At 44.8% G+C, this 15,931-nt stretch overlaps 1 protein-coding gene across 2 annotated transcripts; it reads left to right on the top strand.

Moving 5' to 3' along the window:
- The first annotated feature begins 759 nt into the window (after positions 1 to 759).
- Positions 760 to 13,706, top strand: LOC106596243 (ankyrin repeat and fibronectin type-III domain-containing protein 1). Of its 2 annotated transcripts, XM_082971411.1 has the most exons (19): positions 760 to 1,023; positions 2,528 to 2,611; positions 4,415 to 4,787; positions 4,997 to 5,252; positions 5,543 to 5,743; positions 5,871 to 5,984; positions 6,097 to 6,194; positions 6,372 to 6,462; positions 6,677 to 6,784; positions 7,016 to 7,115; positions 7,371 to 7,500; positions 7,613 to 7,732; positions 7,937 to 8,158; positions 8,262 to 8,428; positions 8,675 to 8,840; positions 9,048 to 9,210; positions 10,222 to 10,388; positions 10,494 to 10,692; positions 10,895 to 13,706. In XM_082971411.1, exons 3-19 carry the CDS (start codon positions 4,626 to 4,628, stop codon positions 11,647 to 11,649), a joined length of 3,219 nt encoding a protein of 1,072 aa, XP_082827537.1. In that variant the 5' UTR covers positions 760 to 1,023; positions 2,528 to 2,611; positions 4,415 to 4,625; the 3' UTR covers positions 11,650 to 13,706. The 2 variants fall into 2 exon arrangements, with proteins under 2 accessions (XP_082827537.1, XP_045571111.1); XM_045715155.2 differs by having other exon boundaries at positions 2,528 to 4,787.
- Positions 13,707 to 15,931: the final 2,225 nt, after the last annotated feature.

Here is a 15,931-nt window from a genome sequence, read left to right as displayed (position 1 = left end):
GGTTTTTATTTCAAGCCGAATTTGAACCTGCGATCAAAAACAAGTGCACTGCCTGTGGCAGTCTTGAGGCCAGGAATAAAATACGTTTTTAGCCAACACAAGCCCACTGCACTGCTGGTGGCCTGTCATAATGGCAGGCTCAGCCGCAAGTAACGCCCTGGACCAGAGCGAGTTAGTGATCTGACTCCTGTCAAGGTGTTGGAAGGGTGGGGGGAAGAGGGGGGTTGGACCTACTATCAAAATCATAATCTCTCATTTGCTTTGATCTGAGTGCTCTGATCTGCACAGGCCAAGGTCTCAGAAACTGGAGTCTGCATTTCTTCAGATGTTCATATCATCATTCATCTTCATACATAGGGGCCGTGGTCTGTTGCAGTTACAGTGTGTGTCTCAGTATGTGTGATGCTCAGCTTCCTGTCGAAATGACAGACAAGACTGACGTTGCTTAGAGACACCATAGGTCTGTGACCACCAGCCAAAAAAGACTGACTGACTAATGTGGAGGCAAAAATAAGAGACTTCAGAATGTAATACATGGATAGTTCTGTAGGACAGGTGCACAATAACATTTTATCATTGCATTAGCTACTTATTTCACATTTTGTAATAGGCTTACATTTGCCAATTAGGTTATTGATGCAAAGTGACTGAGGAATATTAACATTAGCCTATTGATATGGAGCCACTACTTTATCTACCTTATTCCATCTAGCTGTATAATAATGTGAATTCTGAATTGGTCCGTGAACGTAAGCCTCAGCATGTGTGAATGAGAGAGAGAAAGAGAGAGAGAGATGGGAGGGGCGCGAGGTACCAAATTGTATGTTGAGCGTCCGGAGCAGGTTCGCTTGACCGTGAGAAGTGAAAATTCATGAAAGTGGATTAACCGCACTGAGAGGGATGAGTGAATTCCGATTGCTATCGTAACTTTAGGATTAATTTATTGACTTTTAATTTACTCTTTCGTGGTGATTGTGGTGTAATATGTGACAAGGGGGAAGCAGGAGCTTACATCTACGGAAGGTATTGTTTTGTATACTTTTAATCTAACATATTTACCTGCCTAATAATTCATAATACAACACACAACCAGGTTGTTACAGAAGCCATAGGATTCGAGTGGATTATTGCAATAGGGTATAAAATGTTTTTTTAACTCATTTGTAATTTTGTATTCGATGTGCATGCTGAATATGATGTTGTGCATTCTATTCTAGATGGATCATTTTCTAAACTTTCATTAACTCAAACAACTGTGTATTTATTACATTGGCATAACTGTTGCATTTGTGCTTTGGCTGCTGTCAGATGCTTGTGTAATGATTCAGGAATTCTTTATTCATTATCTGTATGTATACAAAATCTTCCAACGTTTCCTTATTTGGTTCACGCAATTATTGCGTTTCTTTCGAGTAACAGCCAGGGGCGGAAATCTCGGGGGGGACGGGGGGGACACGACCCCCCCATCCTGGGAAAAATATGATTTGTCCCCCCCAATATATCACTGAAACATAACTATGTAATTTAAATAATATTAATAATACGCAATGAAAGCAATTGTGCTGATTATAGACACTTAATAGCGCGTTTTTAAGTTTCAAAAGATTGCGACCCCCCCACTCTTTGCCTCACAATGATTTGATCCACTGCCAGTTCCTTAGCTTGCTAGGTAACAGAGAGGTCGTATCTACTGTCTGAAAGGCACTCAATGCACATAACTGACATGAGGTTAATCCAGTCAATCGCGCACACACACTAGCTGAATATGCAGAGCTAGCGAGCAAATATTAACTATTAAGCTAGCTAGTACCTATTCCATTTATGTGGCGTCGTCAAAGATGGAATCTTTGCTATCGTCAATTTATTCCAAGATCAGCACGCAGATGATGTAAGTTAGTGCTTCAAAGTCCCTGTGATAAGGTTAGCGATAAACTGAAATCCAAACTGAACAGAACTACACTCTCTTATACCATTGTCTTAAATATATTTAATGGTCTCGTTGCAAAAGCTAAATTGTCGCAAGGGAACTTTTATTTATTTATTTTATTTCACCTTTATTTAACCCGGGTAGCAAAGATTATAGCAAACACCACTGAAACTGAATTGGTGCTCGCTAGCTTTGCAAATTCAGCTATTGTTGGAAGCCAGACAATATGAAACAAACTATTACAATTACAAAAGGTTGCAGCATATGTTGTGTAAATGGTGAACTCATACAGCTGTCAACTCTTGTCATTTTAATCCGTTTCACATTTGCTAGCTACCTTTTAGATCGAAGCCCAAATAGAATGATTGAAGATGATAGAAGCCCATCTCCTACTGTAAATAACCTACACACTGTGTGTGTAGCCAGCCAGCCAGGTAGAAAAATGGCAGAAAAATAAAAGACGGACATCAGAGTATTTTTCAATACACCAAAACGCATAGTAAGAACCCTAGTAGCCTAATATCTCAAAGACTAGTTGATAAAATGTTCATAAGAAAGAAATGAAATTCTAATGGAAATGTTTCACAATGATGTCATTAGGCAGAGCAGGCAACAGATGGCACACAGACAGCAGAGTTGGGGACAGATATGCAGGGACAGACTGGCAGAGACAGGGAGTCACAGGTAAGTTTGTTGAGTCTTTGTTTGGCAACATTATGAAAGGTTCTCAATTTTTTTGACTTGTAAAATAGGAACATAATTGGAAAATGCCATGGATACCCCCACTCTCAACTTAAACTGGTGACTGAACTAAGATTTGTTAAAGGCAATGGTATTGCTGTTGTGATTAGTTGTGTAGTTTTGGGTACCGGTAGTTAGGAGTACGGCAAACACCTTATTTCTTTGGTTCCGCAATATACATTTACCATATTACAATGTAGGCTATGTGTTACAGCACTACTTTTGGTGTCCCCCTCAGGAATTGCTCTTGAGAAAATGTAATGTAATTGTCCCCTCCAAAGTTGATATCAGATTTTCGCCGCTGGTCATAGGATATTTCTCTATAGACTTACTGTGAAACATTGCCTTGTCTGTTATCAAGCAAATGCTTAGGCCAACAAAAAAGCCACAACAGAATGGAATACATTTAGAATAATGACATAATCTGCATACAAATATGTTAATGCTATTTCATTGAAGCATCAATATCAACTCAAATTGCTGAATGTCAATTCTTGTTTACATGAAGCCTTTTTGTCCAGTGATTGGCATCTGTTGGCACCTCCACACAGCAAAGACACTAATCCCTTCACTCAAACAGTTTCACAGATACAGATCGACACTTTCCGTAAGAGATGAAATGCGCCATGAACAAACAATAGAACTGAATCTACCAATAACAAAGAGGAGGTCTCACCCTTATCTTTTCCCAATGCGTGAAAAGGCAGTGCAGGTGGTAAGAGGAGTGAAGGATTGTTATGTCGCAAGTGGGCATATAAAAGGTACAGAATGCCAGCTGGGGACACCAGCCGCCTTCGTGGCCACAGGAAAGTGCCACAGTACCAGTACAAGCTAAGGGAGTATTCACTTTCTCTAGGAGACACAACGTAGTTAGTCAGAACATGACCAGACAGACATGAAGATTGAATGTGGCTTTCATTTCCATTAGAATGAGGGATGAGGGGAAAAGGAGTGATGACAGAGAGATGGAGTCAGGGCATCTCTTGCCAGGGATGTATTTTGTGTCTGAATAACACTACGATGTAGATGAAAGTATGTGGAAAGATGAGGAGTTGAAAAAAGGCAGGAGAGAAAGAGAGGAAGGATGGAAAAGAATGTAGTGACTGAGGAGAGAAAATAAAAGTGAAAGTGAGCATTTTGGTCAAAGCAACAAAAAGGTCTCAGGGGGCTTTTGGAAGGAAAGTGGGCAGCTGGATTATGAAGACAGTGAACGGTTCAGGATACAATGCTGCTGGTTTTTCCTGTCTGAAAAGAGGTGAAGAAGAATAGACAATTATCCATCATTAATGTGAGACACGATAAAGGCAGATAAATGGTCCTATGTGTATGACATTTTGGATCTCAGGAGCACTCAGTGTAATAGCTTTCACCGTGCACTCTGTAGACTTCTATTCCTCAGTTAATTAGATTGATGGTGAGATTGCTTTGTGCAGAGACTCCATTGAGTAGGAAGAAAAGCCATAACGCATTAGACTAGAAAGTGGGAACAAAGGGGAGAAGAGTGAGATATTCTAACTTCTGTGAGACATTTTTCATCTGCTCTGCTCAGGCATTGTAACTTTTATCCACTTATCCACCCACACGCAGTGCTGCTCAGCTCAACTCAGGCACCCCTAAGTAGTGATACATTTCTGCAACCGTTTTAACAGCTGGTAAGATGACAGTAAGACTGACTTTGTTCTGTTTTTTGTTTTTGTATCTATTTTTCCCTCCCTCATTTATTCCTACTGTATCACTCCATTCTAGTCCTCTAATGCACCTCTTCCTGTTTCACACCCCCTTCCTCCTCTCTTCTTCCCCCTCTCCCTCCCCCGTGTACCATTCCTCTCTTCACTCTGTCTTTCTGTGACCTCGCCATCCTCCATCCACCATCTTCTATTTTGTTCCAATCTCGTTCCCTGTAACTCCTGTATCCTGCTGTGCACACTCTCTACCAATTGAGTGTGCCATCTATTGGATGTCTGTGTCAGTGAGAAACCCGCCACAGCGGCGGCGCTCTCTGGGTCCCGTTTCGCCTAAACGCATCTACAGAAACCTGTCGGTCAGGCTGAGGGGCGGAGAGTCCTCTTTTGCCGGGGAGACAGACATGCTGAAATATCCATGCAAGGCCACTCACACAGTAAGATATCCTGAGAGAAAGTGAATTTTGCATCCATTTTGTGTGTTTTATCTTTGAGAAATGTCTTATATTGTTGTTCCATACTATCATCTAAAGTAACATTTTCTTCCTGCATTTTTCTGCCATGCCCATGACAATGTACCCTCTTACCCTGTATCCCTCCATGTGCCTGTTTCTTACTCAATCCCCCTCTCCTACCCCTGTGTTAGTTTAAGAACCTGTGGGAGGCAGTGGAGAATGAGGACACCCTGGCGGTGCAGAGCCTGCTATTCAGGGACAGAGTGTGTGGCGGGGGAGGAGGACGGGATAAAGAGAAGAAAGAGAAGGACTGGGAAAGAGAGAGGGAGAAAGGTGTAAACAGAGTGAGTGAGCAGGGCCTGGTACCTCTGGACGTGGCTGCTCTGACCCAGAACTCCCCTCTGCTGCACGTGTTGACAAAGGCAGGAGCCAGACACAACCCCGTCTGTGAGTCTTACACAGAGACGTAGATGGAATCAGTGCAATCAAGAGATGGTCAAGTAACAGTTGTACACATTTCACACAAACAATGGATCCTCCAGTACATTAAGACATTATTAGTTTTGGGGTAGTGACTAATAGTGAGTGATGTTTAAATGTAATGTTTACAGATATAATTCCTGTCACCCTTTCCCTCTATCTTGTTCCCACACTGTGTAAACAATGCAAAACTTTTGTTATCTCTCCCTCCCACTCTCTATCCTCTCTCTCTCCCTCTCTCCCTCCCTTTCTCTCAGTGTGTCTTCCAGCGGAGTGGTTGTGCAAGCTGGATGCCCTGGTGATGTTGGCCGACAGGCAGGTGGAGGACAGGAGGGAGGAGCTACTGGGTGGAGCAGGGGCGGGGCCACATGTGCAGGCTGACATACAGAGGCAGCTCCACCTCTGGACTCTACGGCAGCAGCTGTACTGCAGGATGAGGGAGAGCTTCCACCACACAGGTCAGAGGCTAGGGGTCAGGGGTGATGAAGGACCAGTATGATGCACTCAAGCCAGTCTCATTGATTCGTTTAAGTTATGTACTTTTTGCTCCAAGTCTGTGTTTCTCCATCTCTCTGTGTCCTCTAGACCTCCCTGGCCCTCCCAGTAGTGTGTCACTGTTTGTGACCAGTGCCTCTTCCCTGTTTGTGTCCATTCGAGAGCCAACCGGTATCGCCACTGGATTGATCACACGCTACAGAGGTGGGGTTCTACTACTCCAACTCTAACATTGGCTCTAATCACTATTGCAATTACCACTCAGTCCTCAATATCATCGATACATCCATGTCTGTCTTCCTGTCACCTCCTACAGTGGAATGGAGCACCTCTGCCAACTTCAAGAGCATACTTGGCTCAGCCCAGGTGATCGACACTAAGACCCCCGTCCACAGCATCACAGGACTCACGACAGTAAGACACACACGACCCCGGTCACATCTCCTGAACCAGAACACCCTGAGGCTAGGAGGCACTTAACCTCAACTCTCTCAGTTACCTGCATAAATGAACAACTACGATGTAAAGTTATTTGCCCTGGTCTGCCTGTTCGCAAGGTTAGGTCATGATGATAATGTATTGGTCTCTTAGGGAATGCACTACTTTGTGAGAGTGACTGCCTACAATGTCAAGGGATGGGGCCCGGCTCAGAGCTCCAGCCCAGTCAGTGCTGCCCCCTCCAGTGAGTAAATGGAACTGCAGACAGCCAGACAAAAAAGCTTTCTGATATTCTATATTATCATCAATGCTCTGCATAGAAGTTGCCCCTAATCACAGATCAAGAATCAGCTCCCCAAATACCAACGTTAGCCATTTGAAGAAAACACCTGACCTTGGATCATATGACTCCACAATGAATATCAGTGAACACTGGTGGCCTGTGTCTCCCTCTGCAGGCTGGAGGGAGTGTATGGGAGTGAAAACTCCAAGCAGGAACAAGGAGGCTCTAGCCAGGAGACTGTTGGAGCAGACCAGAGAGCCACACTACAAGGGATACTGTATAGGTAGTGTACTTCTTGAACCATCACATAGATACAGCATCTCAGTTCCGTCTCTCATACAAGGGGAATGAATATACTAATCAAATGATTTGTGTAAGATTAACATCCTTGTACATTCAATACCTGTATAATACATGAGAAAGTAAACAGTATCAGTCACTCAAAATAATACTCTGGCTCTTTCACATGGTCCTCTAGTCTGTATGTCTCATTCCTTTGTCCTGTGGCCCATAGAGAGCTCCAAGCCCCAGAGCCCCAGTAAGCGCCTGTCTATGTCTCGCAGCCTGAAGCTGCTCTTCCAGTCAGCCACCAAGTTTGTCCGTCTCCTACAGAGGTGAGATAGCAATGCTCTTCACCCAACAACTCTGTATCTCTGCCACTAAAATCTCCCATGGTTACATTTAGAGAAAGATCCCACTCTGTTTCTGTTCCCTCAGTATACCCCCCACTCTTCAAAAAAGTGTTTCAGTCCCTTTCTGCCCTCCCTTTATTGCACCTACCTCTCTATTCAGTTTTTTTCTGTCTTCCCTCGTTAGGATGAAACTAATCTTATTCTCTCCTCTGTTCTTCTTCTTTGCCTCATTGTTAGGGGTGTATACCTGGCAACTGTGTTCTACAAAATGGAAAACATCCTGGTCACAGCAGATGACCAGCTCCCATTGGTGGAGATCCAGTGCTGCTCCACCTCCATCTCTCAGGACTTCCTTTGGTTTGCCAAGGTTAGCTGTCAATCTAATTGAATACATTGGTAGGTATACCTGTGTTAAATATATGTTCCAAAGTTACATTGTCTATTTTCTATCTTTCTATCCCTCTCTTTTTTTCTTACAGTTGTCCTGTGCATGGCAACAGGTGCCCTGGCTCCAGCAGGCCCTCTCCTCCGCTCTCTCCTCCTCTTCATCATTACTTCAGAACAGGCACAATATCTTGCAGGCTGTAGCACAACTACAGGTGAAAAAAAGGATAATGTACACTGATAGGTCACTGTACATGGCCTTCTCATCAATCAAGCACCTAGCAAAGATGAAGAGACAACATTTTCTGTGAGCTTTCTCTTCCACTGCCTGTTTCTCGTTGACTTTCCTTTTCACTCTTTATTTTTATTCTAATATTTCATACTTTTCTCCCTCTCTCCTTCCCTGCCTCTCTCTGCAGTCCTCTCTGGGGACAGTAGACTTGGGGCAGGTGTACTATGAGCCTCTGAAGGACAGGCAGGGTAACGTCCTGCTGGTGACAGTGAAGGATTGTGCGGCCCACACAAAACCCCCGGACCTCCCTCTCCACTGGGTCCCCCTGGCCTGGCTGGAGAAGAACCGGAGCAGGACCCCTCTACTCCCAGAGCCTACTGCCATGGACACCCTCACAGAGCAGCTCAAGGTGACCCTTCCTTGCTGGGCCACTGTGTGCTCGTGTTTATATACAGTAGTAAGGCTTCTTATTGTGCTAATACATCAATTCCTTTCTCTGTGGCCCTCACCAGGAGAAGCTGTCCTTCCACAGACGCAGTGTCCATTGGGCCCAGCGTGGCCTGTACGTGGGCATCTTGAAGCTGTGCAGCACAGTGGAGCAGATCAGGGTTCTAGTGCCCCAGAGGCTGCCCAACCTGCTATGCCACGCCAGAGTGCGCTACAATCCCCATGTGTCCCGGTAACACAGCTAACATACTACCACTGAGCTTACCACTGAGTTCAGTATGCACTACCACGTACAGACTGACTTTTAAACTGTTCTGACCTGGTATAGCTGATGATGAAATGGAATACTGTATAATACTTAGAATGAAGTGTGTCCTCAATGTTTGTCTAGTTTTTTTAAGGATTACTGACTGGTCAAATGAGATCTTTGCTAATGATATTTCCTTGTGATGTGTCTTGGGCTGCATTTTTGTTTTAGCGCTGAATGGGCGTGGTTACAAAGCCACAACATGTTAACAGCCAATGAGGACACAGAGGGTGAGGATGAGACCGCGATGGACAGCTCTGGGCTGGGGGAGTTTGTGAGGTCACTCAGGGCCGCTGTCACTCTCTTGTTGACAAAGCTCAACATCCCCCTCTACAGGGTAACCATGGTTTCACTCACTCTCCAGCTCACATGCTTTTAGAGCTCATTTAAATGATATACTGTATCATGTGATACACCTCTTTTACCTCCTCTTGTCTTCTCTCTCTATTCTTTTCTTTTTGCTTTTTCCCTCTCTCGATGTTCTTCACCTCTTGTCCTCATCCTCTGATCATCACTTCTTTCCCCCTGCTCTCCTCTCCTACAGGCATATCAGTACGGTGTGTACACTCGGGAGCTGCTGCAGTTTGGGGATAAGATGTCCATGCTGCTCCTGCTGCCCCCCAGTGAGGACTTCAGTTCTAGCTACTGGCCCCTAGTGGGCACCAAGGAGCCAGGCCTCACAATGCCACTGCAGATCTTTGAACTGGGTATGTATTGGTGCCAGGGTTTAAGTTTCAAGTATTTATTGTCACGTGCACAAGTACAGTGAAATGCCTTTCTTGTTTGCTCTTTCCCAACAATGCAGTAATCAATATCAGTAGTAGTATAAAAAAAGTAATAAAAAGTAAAGTAGAACAAAAACACAGAAATAGAAATAAGAAGAATACGAGAAAGTAAGTAAGCTATATACAGGATCAGTTCCAGGGTCAGTGCCAATACCTTATTTACAATGTGCAGGGATACTGGAGTGGGAGGGTTAGATATCTATAGGGGTAAGGTGACTAGGCATCGGGATATATGATAAACAGAGTCGCAGCAGTGTATTTGATGATTGTATGTGAGTGTGTGTGCGTGTGTGTAGAGTTAGTATGAATGTATGTGTGTGTTATGTGTGTGTGTGTGCTTGCCTTGCGGAAGTAGAGAGAACAGTCTATGGGGTGGCTGGAGTCTTTAACAGTTTTCTGGGCCTTACTTTCATACCGCCTGATATAGAGGTCCTGGGTGGCAGGGAACTCAGCCCCAGTGATGTTCTGGGCTGTTCACACCACCCTTTGTAGTGCCATGTGATCGAGATCAGTGCAGTTGCCATACCAAGCAGTGATGCAGCCAGTCAAGATGCTCTCAATGGTGCAGTTGTAGAACTTTTTGATGATTTCAACCTCCTGAGGGGCAAGAGGCTCTGTCATGCCTTCTTCACGACTGTTTGTGTGTGTGTGGACCATTTTAAGTCCTTAGTGATTTGGACACCGAGGAACTTAAAGATCTCCACCTGCTACACTGCAGCCCTGTCTCGATGTGGATGAGAGCGTGCTCGCCCCCCGTTTCCTGTAGTCCACGATTAGCTCCTTGGTCTTATTGACGTTGAGGGAAAGGTTCATGGACAACATAGAGAATATAAGACGTGTCATGTCATTTATATTTTTGCTCAGAGTAAACGGTCAGTAGTGGTGAGCTTAGATTTTTCTCTTTATTTTCTGTCTAATCCTCACGTCTCACAGTGCACTTCTGGACGTACGAGCAAGACTTCCTGTCTCAGTACTGTCAGGTCTGGGTTCGGTTGGAGCTGGACGCCCATCTGTCCCAGCAGGCTTTGCGAGAAGCTCTGGACACGAAGGAGGTGCAGGAGGCCAGAGAACGCCTTGGTCACATCACTCAGCTCTCACAGGTAGACTACCCATAGAGAGTAATGAAATAGATATCAAAGGAGGACCGTATGTGTGTATGAGAGGGAATGAGCCCCCTTGCCTCTCTGTCCCTTTGCCCTGTTTAGAGTCTTGAGGTGGTGTGGCGCGAGGCCCGGTGGATCATGGATGTCCTGCAGTGTGTCCGCTCTAAACAGTGGGTGGGGGCGGTGCCTCTGGGCCTGGTCATGGGAAGAGACCCACCTGCCTGCCCAGACGATAAGGAGGATGACAGGCCTACCACCAGAGTCTGGCCCCAGCGCATACTCTCTCAAAATAAAATATCAGGTGACTTGTTAATGTAGTAGATATAGTAAATTAATTATTCACTGTCTTTGATTGGAGCATTAGAAAGCAGGCAGGGGTGAGAATAAAATAATTGTATATTGTGATGCAATTAATTCCTCAGTTTGATATTCAGTCACTTCCTTTGTCTGTTTGATGTAACTAACTCTCCTTTCTGTTGGCCCTCTCCTCCCACTGCCTCTAGAGAGCATTACCTGTACTGTTACAGACATTGGTGTCAGCAGTGGGATCTCTGAGCCAATATGTATCCCGGGGGTCCATGAAAAGGCTGTGGGTTTAATTGAGGGGGCTAGCAAAGGGGGGTACCCTGTGGACCTCAGAGCCCAACAGCCTGTTGTGGCGTTCAACAGCCTGGACCTGTCAGGAGTTGGATTCGACAGTGTGGCCCAATCAGAAGTGGTATGTCATAACGTTATGGCCCAATCAGAAGTGGCAGATCATGACATTGTGAACCTGCCAGCTGCCTACAGTGGAGAACTGGAGTATCCTCATAGTTTTGTCAGTGATGTGATCCCGCCTCTACCAGAGCTGGACATCATCTTCCCCACACTGAGTCTGATAGATGAAGAGAGGGAGGAGGACCCTGTACCTGGGAGGATGGATATGCTTGACAGTTTAAGTCTTGGAGTCAGTGAAAGCGAGGCTTTCTTTGGACTAAACTCTGACTTGATGAGTGGACCTAAGGGTTGCTCTCTCTCTGATGTGCATCATGATATGAACTCACTGACAGCAGGCCTTAGTTTAGGAGACAGAACCTGTGCAGATACACTGTTCTCAGGTCATTTAGATGGGCTGGCCACATCCATTGTGAGGACCACACCTGCCCAGAGCTGGGATTTACCTACAGAGGACACTATGATACATGCTGGCAACAGGGGGGACAGCATGCCAGCAAGGAGCCAGGTTGAGTGGGTGAACTCCTCTAACCAGGCATCCTGATGTATCCAGATATTATTATGACTGAACGTTACACCAAAATACATTGTACTTACTCATTGTGCCTCTCGAAGAATTTGACAACCAATTCTCAACAAATTCTTAATATACACTGCTCAAAAAAATAAAGGGAACACTTAAACAACACAATGTAACTCCAAGTCAATCACACTTCTGTGAAATCAAACTGTCCACTTAGGAAGCAACACTGATTGACAATAAATTTCACATGCTGTTGTGCAAATGGAACAGACAACAGGTGGAAATTATAGGCAATTAGCAAGACACCCCCAATAAAGGAGTGGTTCTGCAGGTGGGGACCACAGACCACTTCTCAGTTCCTATGCTTCCTGGCTGATGTTTTGGTCACTTTTGAATGCTGGCGGTGCTTTCACTCTAGTGGTAGCATGAGACGAAGTCTACAACCCACACAAGTGGCTCAGGTAGTGCAGCTCATCCAGGATGGCACATCAATGCGAGCTGTGGCAAGAAGGTTTGCTGTGTCTGTCAGCGTAGTGTCCAGGGCATGGAGGCGCTACCAGGAGACAGGCCAGTACATCAGGAGACGTGGAGGAGGCCGTAGGAGGGCAACAACCCAGCAGCAGGACCGCTACCTCCACCTTTGTGCAAGGAGGAGCAGGAGAAACACTGCCAGAGCCCTGCAAAATGACCTCCAGCAGGCCACAAATGTGCATGTGTCTGCTCAAACGGTCAGAAACAGACTCCATGAGGGTGGTATGAGGGCCCGACGTCCACAGGTGGGGGTTGTGCTTACAGCCCAACACCGTGCAGGACGTTTGGCATTTGCCAGAGAACACCAAGATTGGCAAATTCGCCACTGGCGCCCTGTGCTCTTCACAGATGAAAGCAGGTTCACACTGAGCACGTGACAGACGTGACAGAGTCTGGAGACGCCGTGGAGAACGTTCTGCTGCCTGCAACATCCTCCAGCATGACCGGTTTGGAGGTGGGTCAGTCATGGTGTGGGGTGGCATTTCTTTGGGGGGCCACACCATCCTCCATGTGCTCGCCAGAGGTAGCCTGACTGCCATTAGGTACCGAGATGAGATCCTTAGACCCCTTGTGAGACCATACGCTGGTGTGGTTGGCCCTGGGTTCCTCCTAATGCAAGACAATGCTAGACCTCATGTGGCTGGAGTGTGTCAGCAGTTCCTGCAAGAGGAAGGCATTGATGCTATGGACTGGCCCGCCCGTTCCCCAGACCTGAATCCAATTGAGCACATCTGGGACATCATGTCTCGCTCCATCTACCAACGCCACGTTGCACCACAGACTGTCCAGGAGTTGGCGGATGCTTTAGTCCAGGTCTGGGAGGAGATCCCTCAGGAGACCATCCGCCACCTCATCAGGAGCATGCCCAGGCGTTGTAGGGAGGTCATACAGGCACATGGAGGCCACACACACTACTGAGCCTCATTTTGACTTGTTTTAAGGACATTACATCAAAGTTGGATCAGCCTGTAGTGTGGTTTTCCACTTTAATTTTGAGTGTGACTCCAAATCCAGACCTCCATGGGTTGATAAATTGGATTTCCATTGATTATTTTTGTGTGATTTTGTTGTCAGCACATTCAACTATGTAAAGAAAAAAGTATTTAATAAGATCATTTATTTCATTCAGATCTAGGATGTGTTGTTTAAGTGTTCCCTTTATTTTTTTGAGCAGTATACTTTCACTTTTCGCCTTTAAGCGAGTGTGGAAAATCCATGGTTGTTTCCTCATCACATTATCTTACTCTCTGTAGTTGTTCCAGTGGTGATATAAAGGGCCTGTCTCCAAGAGACCTGCTAGACATGTTCTGTGCTTCTGTACGCGAGATGTCTCCCTGTTGCAACTTGTATTAAACTGAATTGATTTATGATTGTCTATATTCTCAACTGCTATTCTATTTTGTTCAATGTAAAATACTCTTTACCGTATTGTACTCAATTAACCTGTTGCACTTTTGTCCTAATAACACACAACTAGCTAGTCTACAGTAAAATCAGTTGAATGGTTTATCTTTATGAAATTACCAAATAAAATATTTTCAGCTGTATTTGTGTTGTTCCACATTTTATTTCTAAGACAAAAGTTCGTTTTTTTTTTACATTTTCCTTTTCAGAAACGTGTATGTATTTGAGAAGGTTACACAGGCCAACTGGGTATTAAGGTGAAGATATGTGTGAGTTTATCAATTCAAAATGCCAATATTGAAGGTCCAATGCAGCCATTTTTATCTCAATATCAAATCATTTCTGGGTAACAATTAAGTACCTTACTGTGATTTTTTTCAATTAAAATAGTCAAAAAATAAACAAAAATAGCTTTTTAACGAAGGGCAATTTCTCAAGCAAGAATTTTGCTCGGACTGTCTGGGAGTGGTCTGAGTGGGAAGAGGAAAAAGGAAAATAAGATGTTATTGGCAGAGATGTTTGGAACTCTCTTTCTTATTGGTCTATTAACTAATTTATCACACAGTGATGTCAAAATGGAAGGCCAAAACTCCATCCCACCAAAACAGGCAGAAATTTCAGCCGATCTTTTCAAACAGCTCATACACTAAAAGAGCATCATCATAATTTTCACAGTATTATTCCAATGTCACAGTGTGGAAATATACACTCAGTGGTCAGTTTATTAGGTACACCCATCTAGTACTGGGTCGGACCCCCTTTGCTTCCAGAAAAGTCTGAATTCGTTGGGGCATGGAAACGTTGCTCAATTGGTATCATGGGACCTAACGTGTGCCAGGAAAACATTCCCTACACCATTACACCAATGGTGTATGGCACCAGGCAGGATGGTGCCATGGACTTATGCTGCTTATGCCAAATCATGACTCTGCCATCAGCATGACTGTCCAGTGTTGTTGATCGTGTGCTCACTGGAAGCGCTTCCTCATATTTTTAGCTGATAGGAGTGGAACCCCTTGTGGTTGGCTGCTGTAATAGCCCATCCGTGTCAAGGGCCGACGAGTTGTGTGTTCCGAGATGTCGTTCTGCACACCACTGTTGTACTGCGCCATTATTTGTCTGTTTGTGGACTGCCTGTTAGGTTGCACCATTCTTGCCATTCTCCTTCGATCTCTCTCATCAACGAGCTGTTTTCGCCCGCAGAACTGCCGCTGACCGCATGTTATTTTTGTTGCACCATTCTCGGTAAACCCTAGACACTGTCGTGTATGAAAAGCCCAGGAGGTGGCCGTTTCTGAGATACTGGATCCGGTGCGCCTGGCACCGACGATCATACTGTGCTCAAAATCGCTTAGTTCACTCGTTTTGCCCATTCTAACGTTCAATCGAACAGTAACTGAATGCCTCGATGCCTGTCTGCCTGCTTTATATAGCAAGCCACGGCCACATGACTCACTGTCTGTATGAGCTAACCATTTTCGTGAACAGGGTGCAAACTGGTCACTGAGTGTATATAAAACACAGGATAATCATATTTTTGACTGCACTGGGCCTTTAAGTAGGGTGAATTCAGAGTAAGTGGAACAGTTTTTGTCTCATGTAACCTCTTTCGGCATCTATCCAACATGTTAACCCAACACTATCCAACATATTAGCCCAACACATGATACATGTCTAAAATCCTCAAGATCTTTCCTAATCACACAAGAAAACAAATGTTGATGTCATATTCACAGGAGGCATTACACACCCATTTGTGTGCACAGAGTCCAAAAAAAAATTAAGTTCGCATTTGGCAAACCGAGGCAGCAGGTTAGAAAAACTGGGACACCATTATTATAGTCCTAATTGTACCCCAATAACAATTCAATAAAACTTTGTGTGATTAAAAAACATCTGAGGATTTCAGAAATGTATCATGTGTTAGGCTAATATGTTGGATAGATGTCTGAAGAGGTTACAGAAGTCGGAAATGCAAAAAAGGTCCCACTTTTTCTGAATTCACTCAAATAACAGTACTAATAACAGTACTACGAGACATAATTAACAGGATATAGTACTACAAGAACCAGAGCCCTGACTAACCTAAGTACAGGAGGTCCCTAATGTAAACTGGATCTCTTTCATCCATTGGAAAAGCCTATAAGACTGTCCAACTTTAGCTACTCCGTACTGTCCTACCACATGGAGTAGCTAGTCCGGGTATGGCCACCCAGACTATTTTCATTGACCTCCCCCCTTTTGTTTTTACACCGGATCCCACTCCAGTTGCCGCTTCCTCCTCCCTCCCGGTCAAACTTTACCCCCAGTACCCTTATGTCAGTCATTTTAACTGTCAGTGGTAGTCTGGACAAGTCTGGGTCTGCCC

This window comes from Salmo salar, chromosome 03, assembly GCF_965601325.2.
Source record: "Salmo salar chromosome 03, fSalSal1, whole genome shotgun sequence".
Taxonomy (NCBI): Eukaryota; Metazoa; Chordata; class Actinopteri; order Salmoniformes; family Salmonidae; genus Salmo; species Salmo salar.
This window is presented reverse-complemented; position numbering and strand designations above follow the sequence as displayed.

Bases quoted from the DNA above. Each gene is read 5' to 3' on its own strand.
- LOC106596243 (XM_082971411.1), top strand. From the start codon at position 4,626: ATGTCTGTGTCAGTGAGAAACCCGCCACAGCGGCGGCGCTCTCTGGGT. The intron at 8,429-8,674 runs GTAACACAGCTA...TTTTTGTTTTAG, and splicing joins TACAATCCCCATGTGTCCCG to CGCTGAATGGGCGTGGTTAC. The intron at 10,389-10,493 runs GTAGACTACCCA...TGCCCTGTTTAG, and splicing joins ACATCACTCAGCTCTCACAG to AGTCTTGAGGTGGTGTGGCG.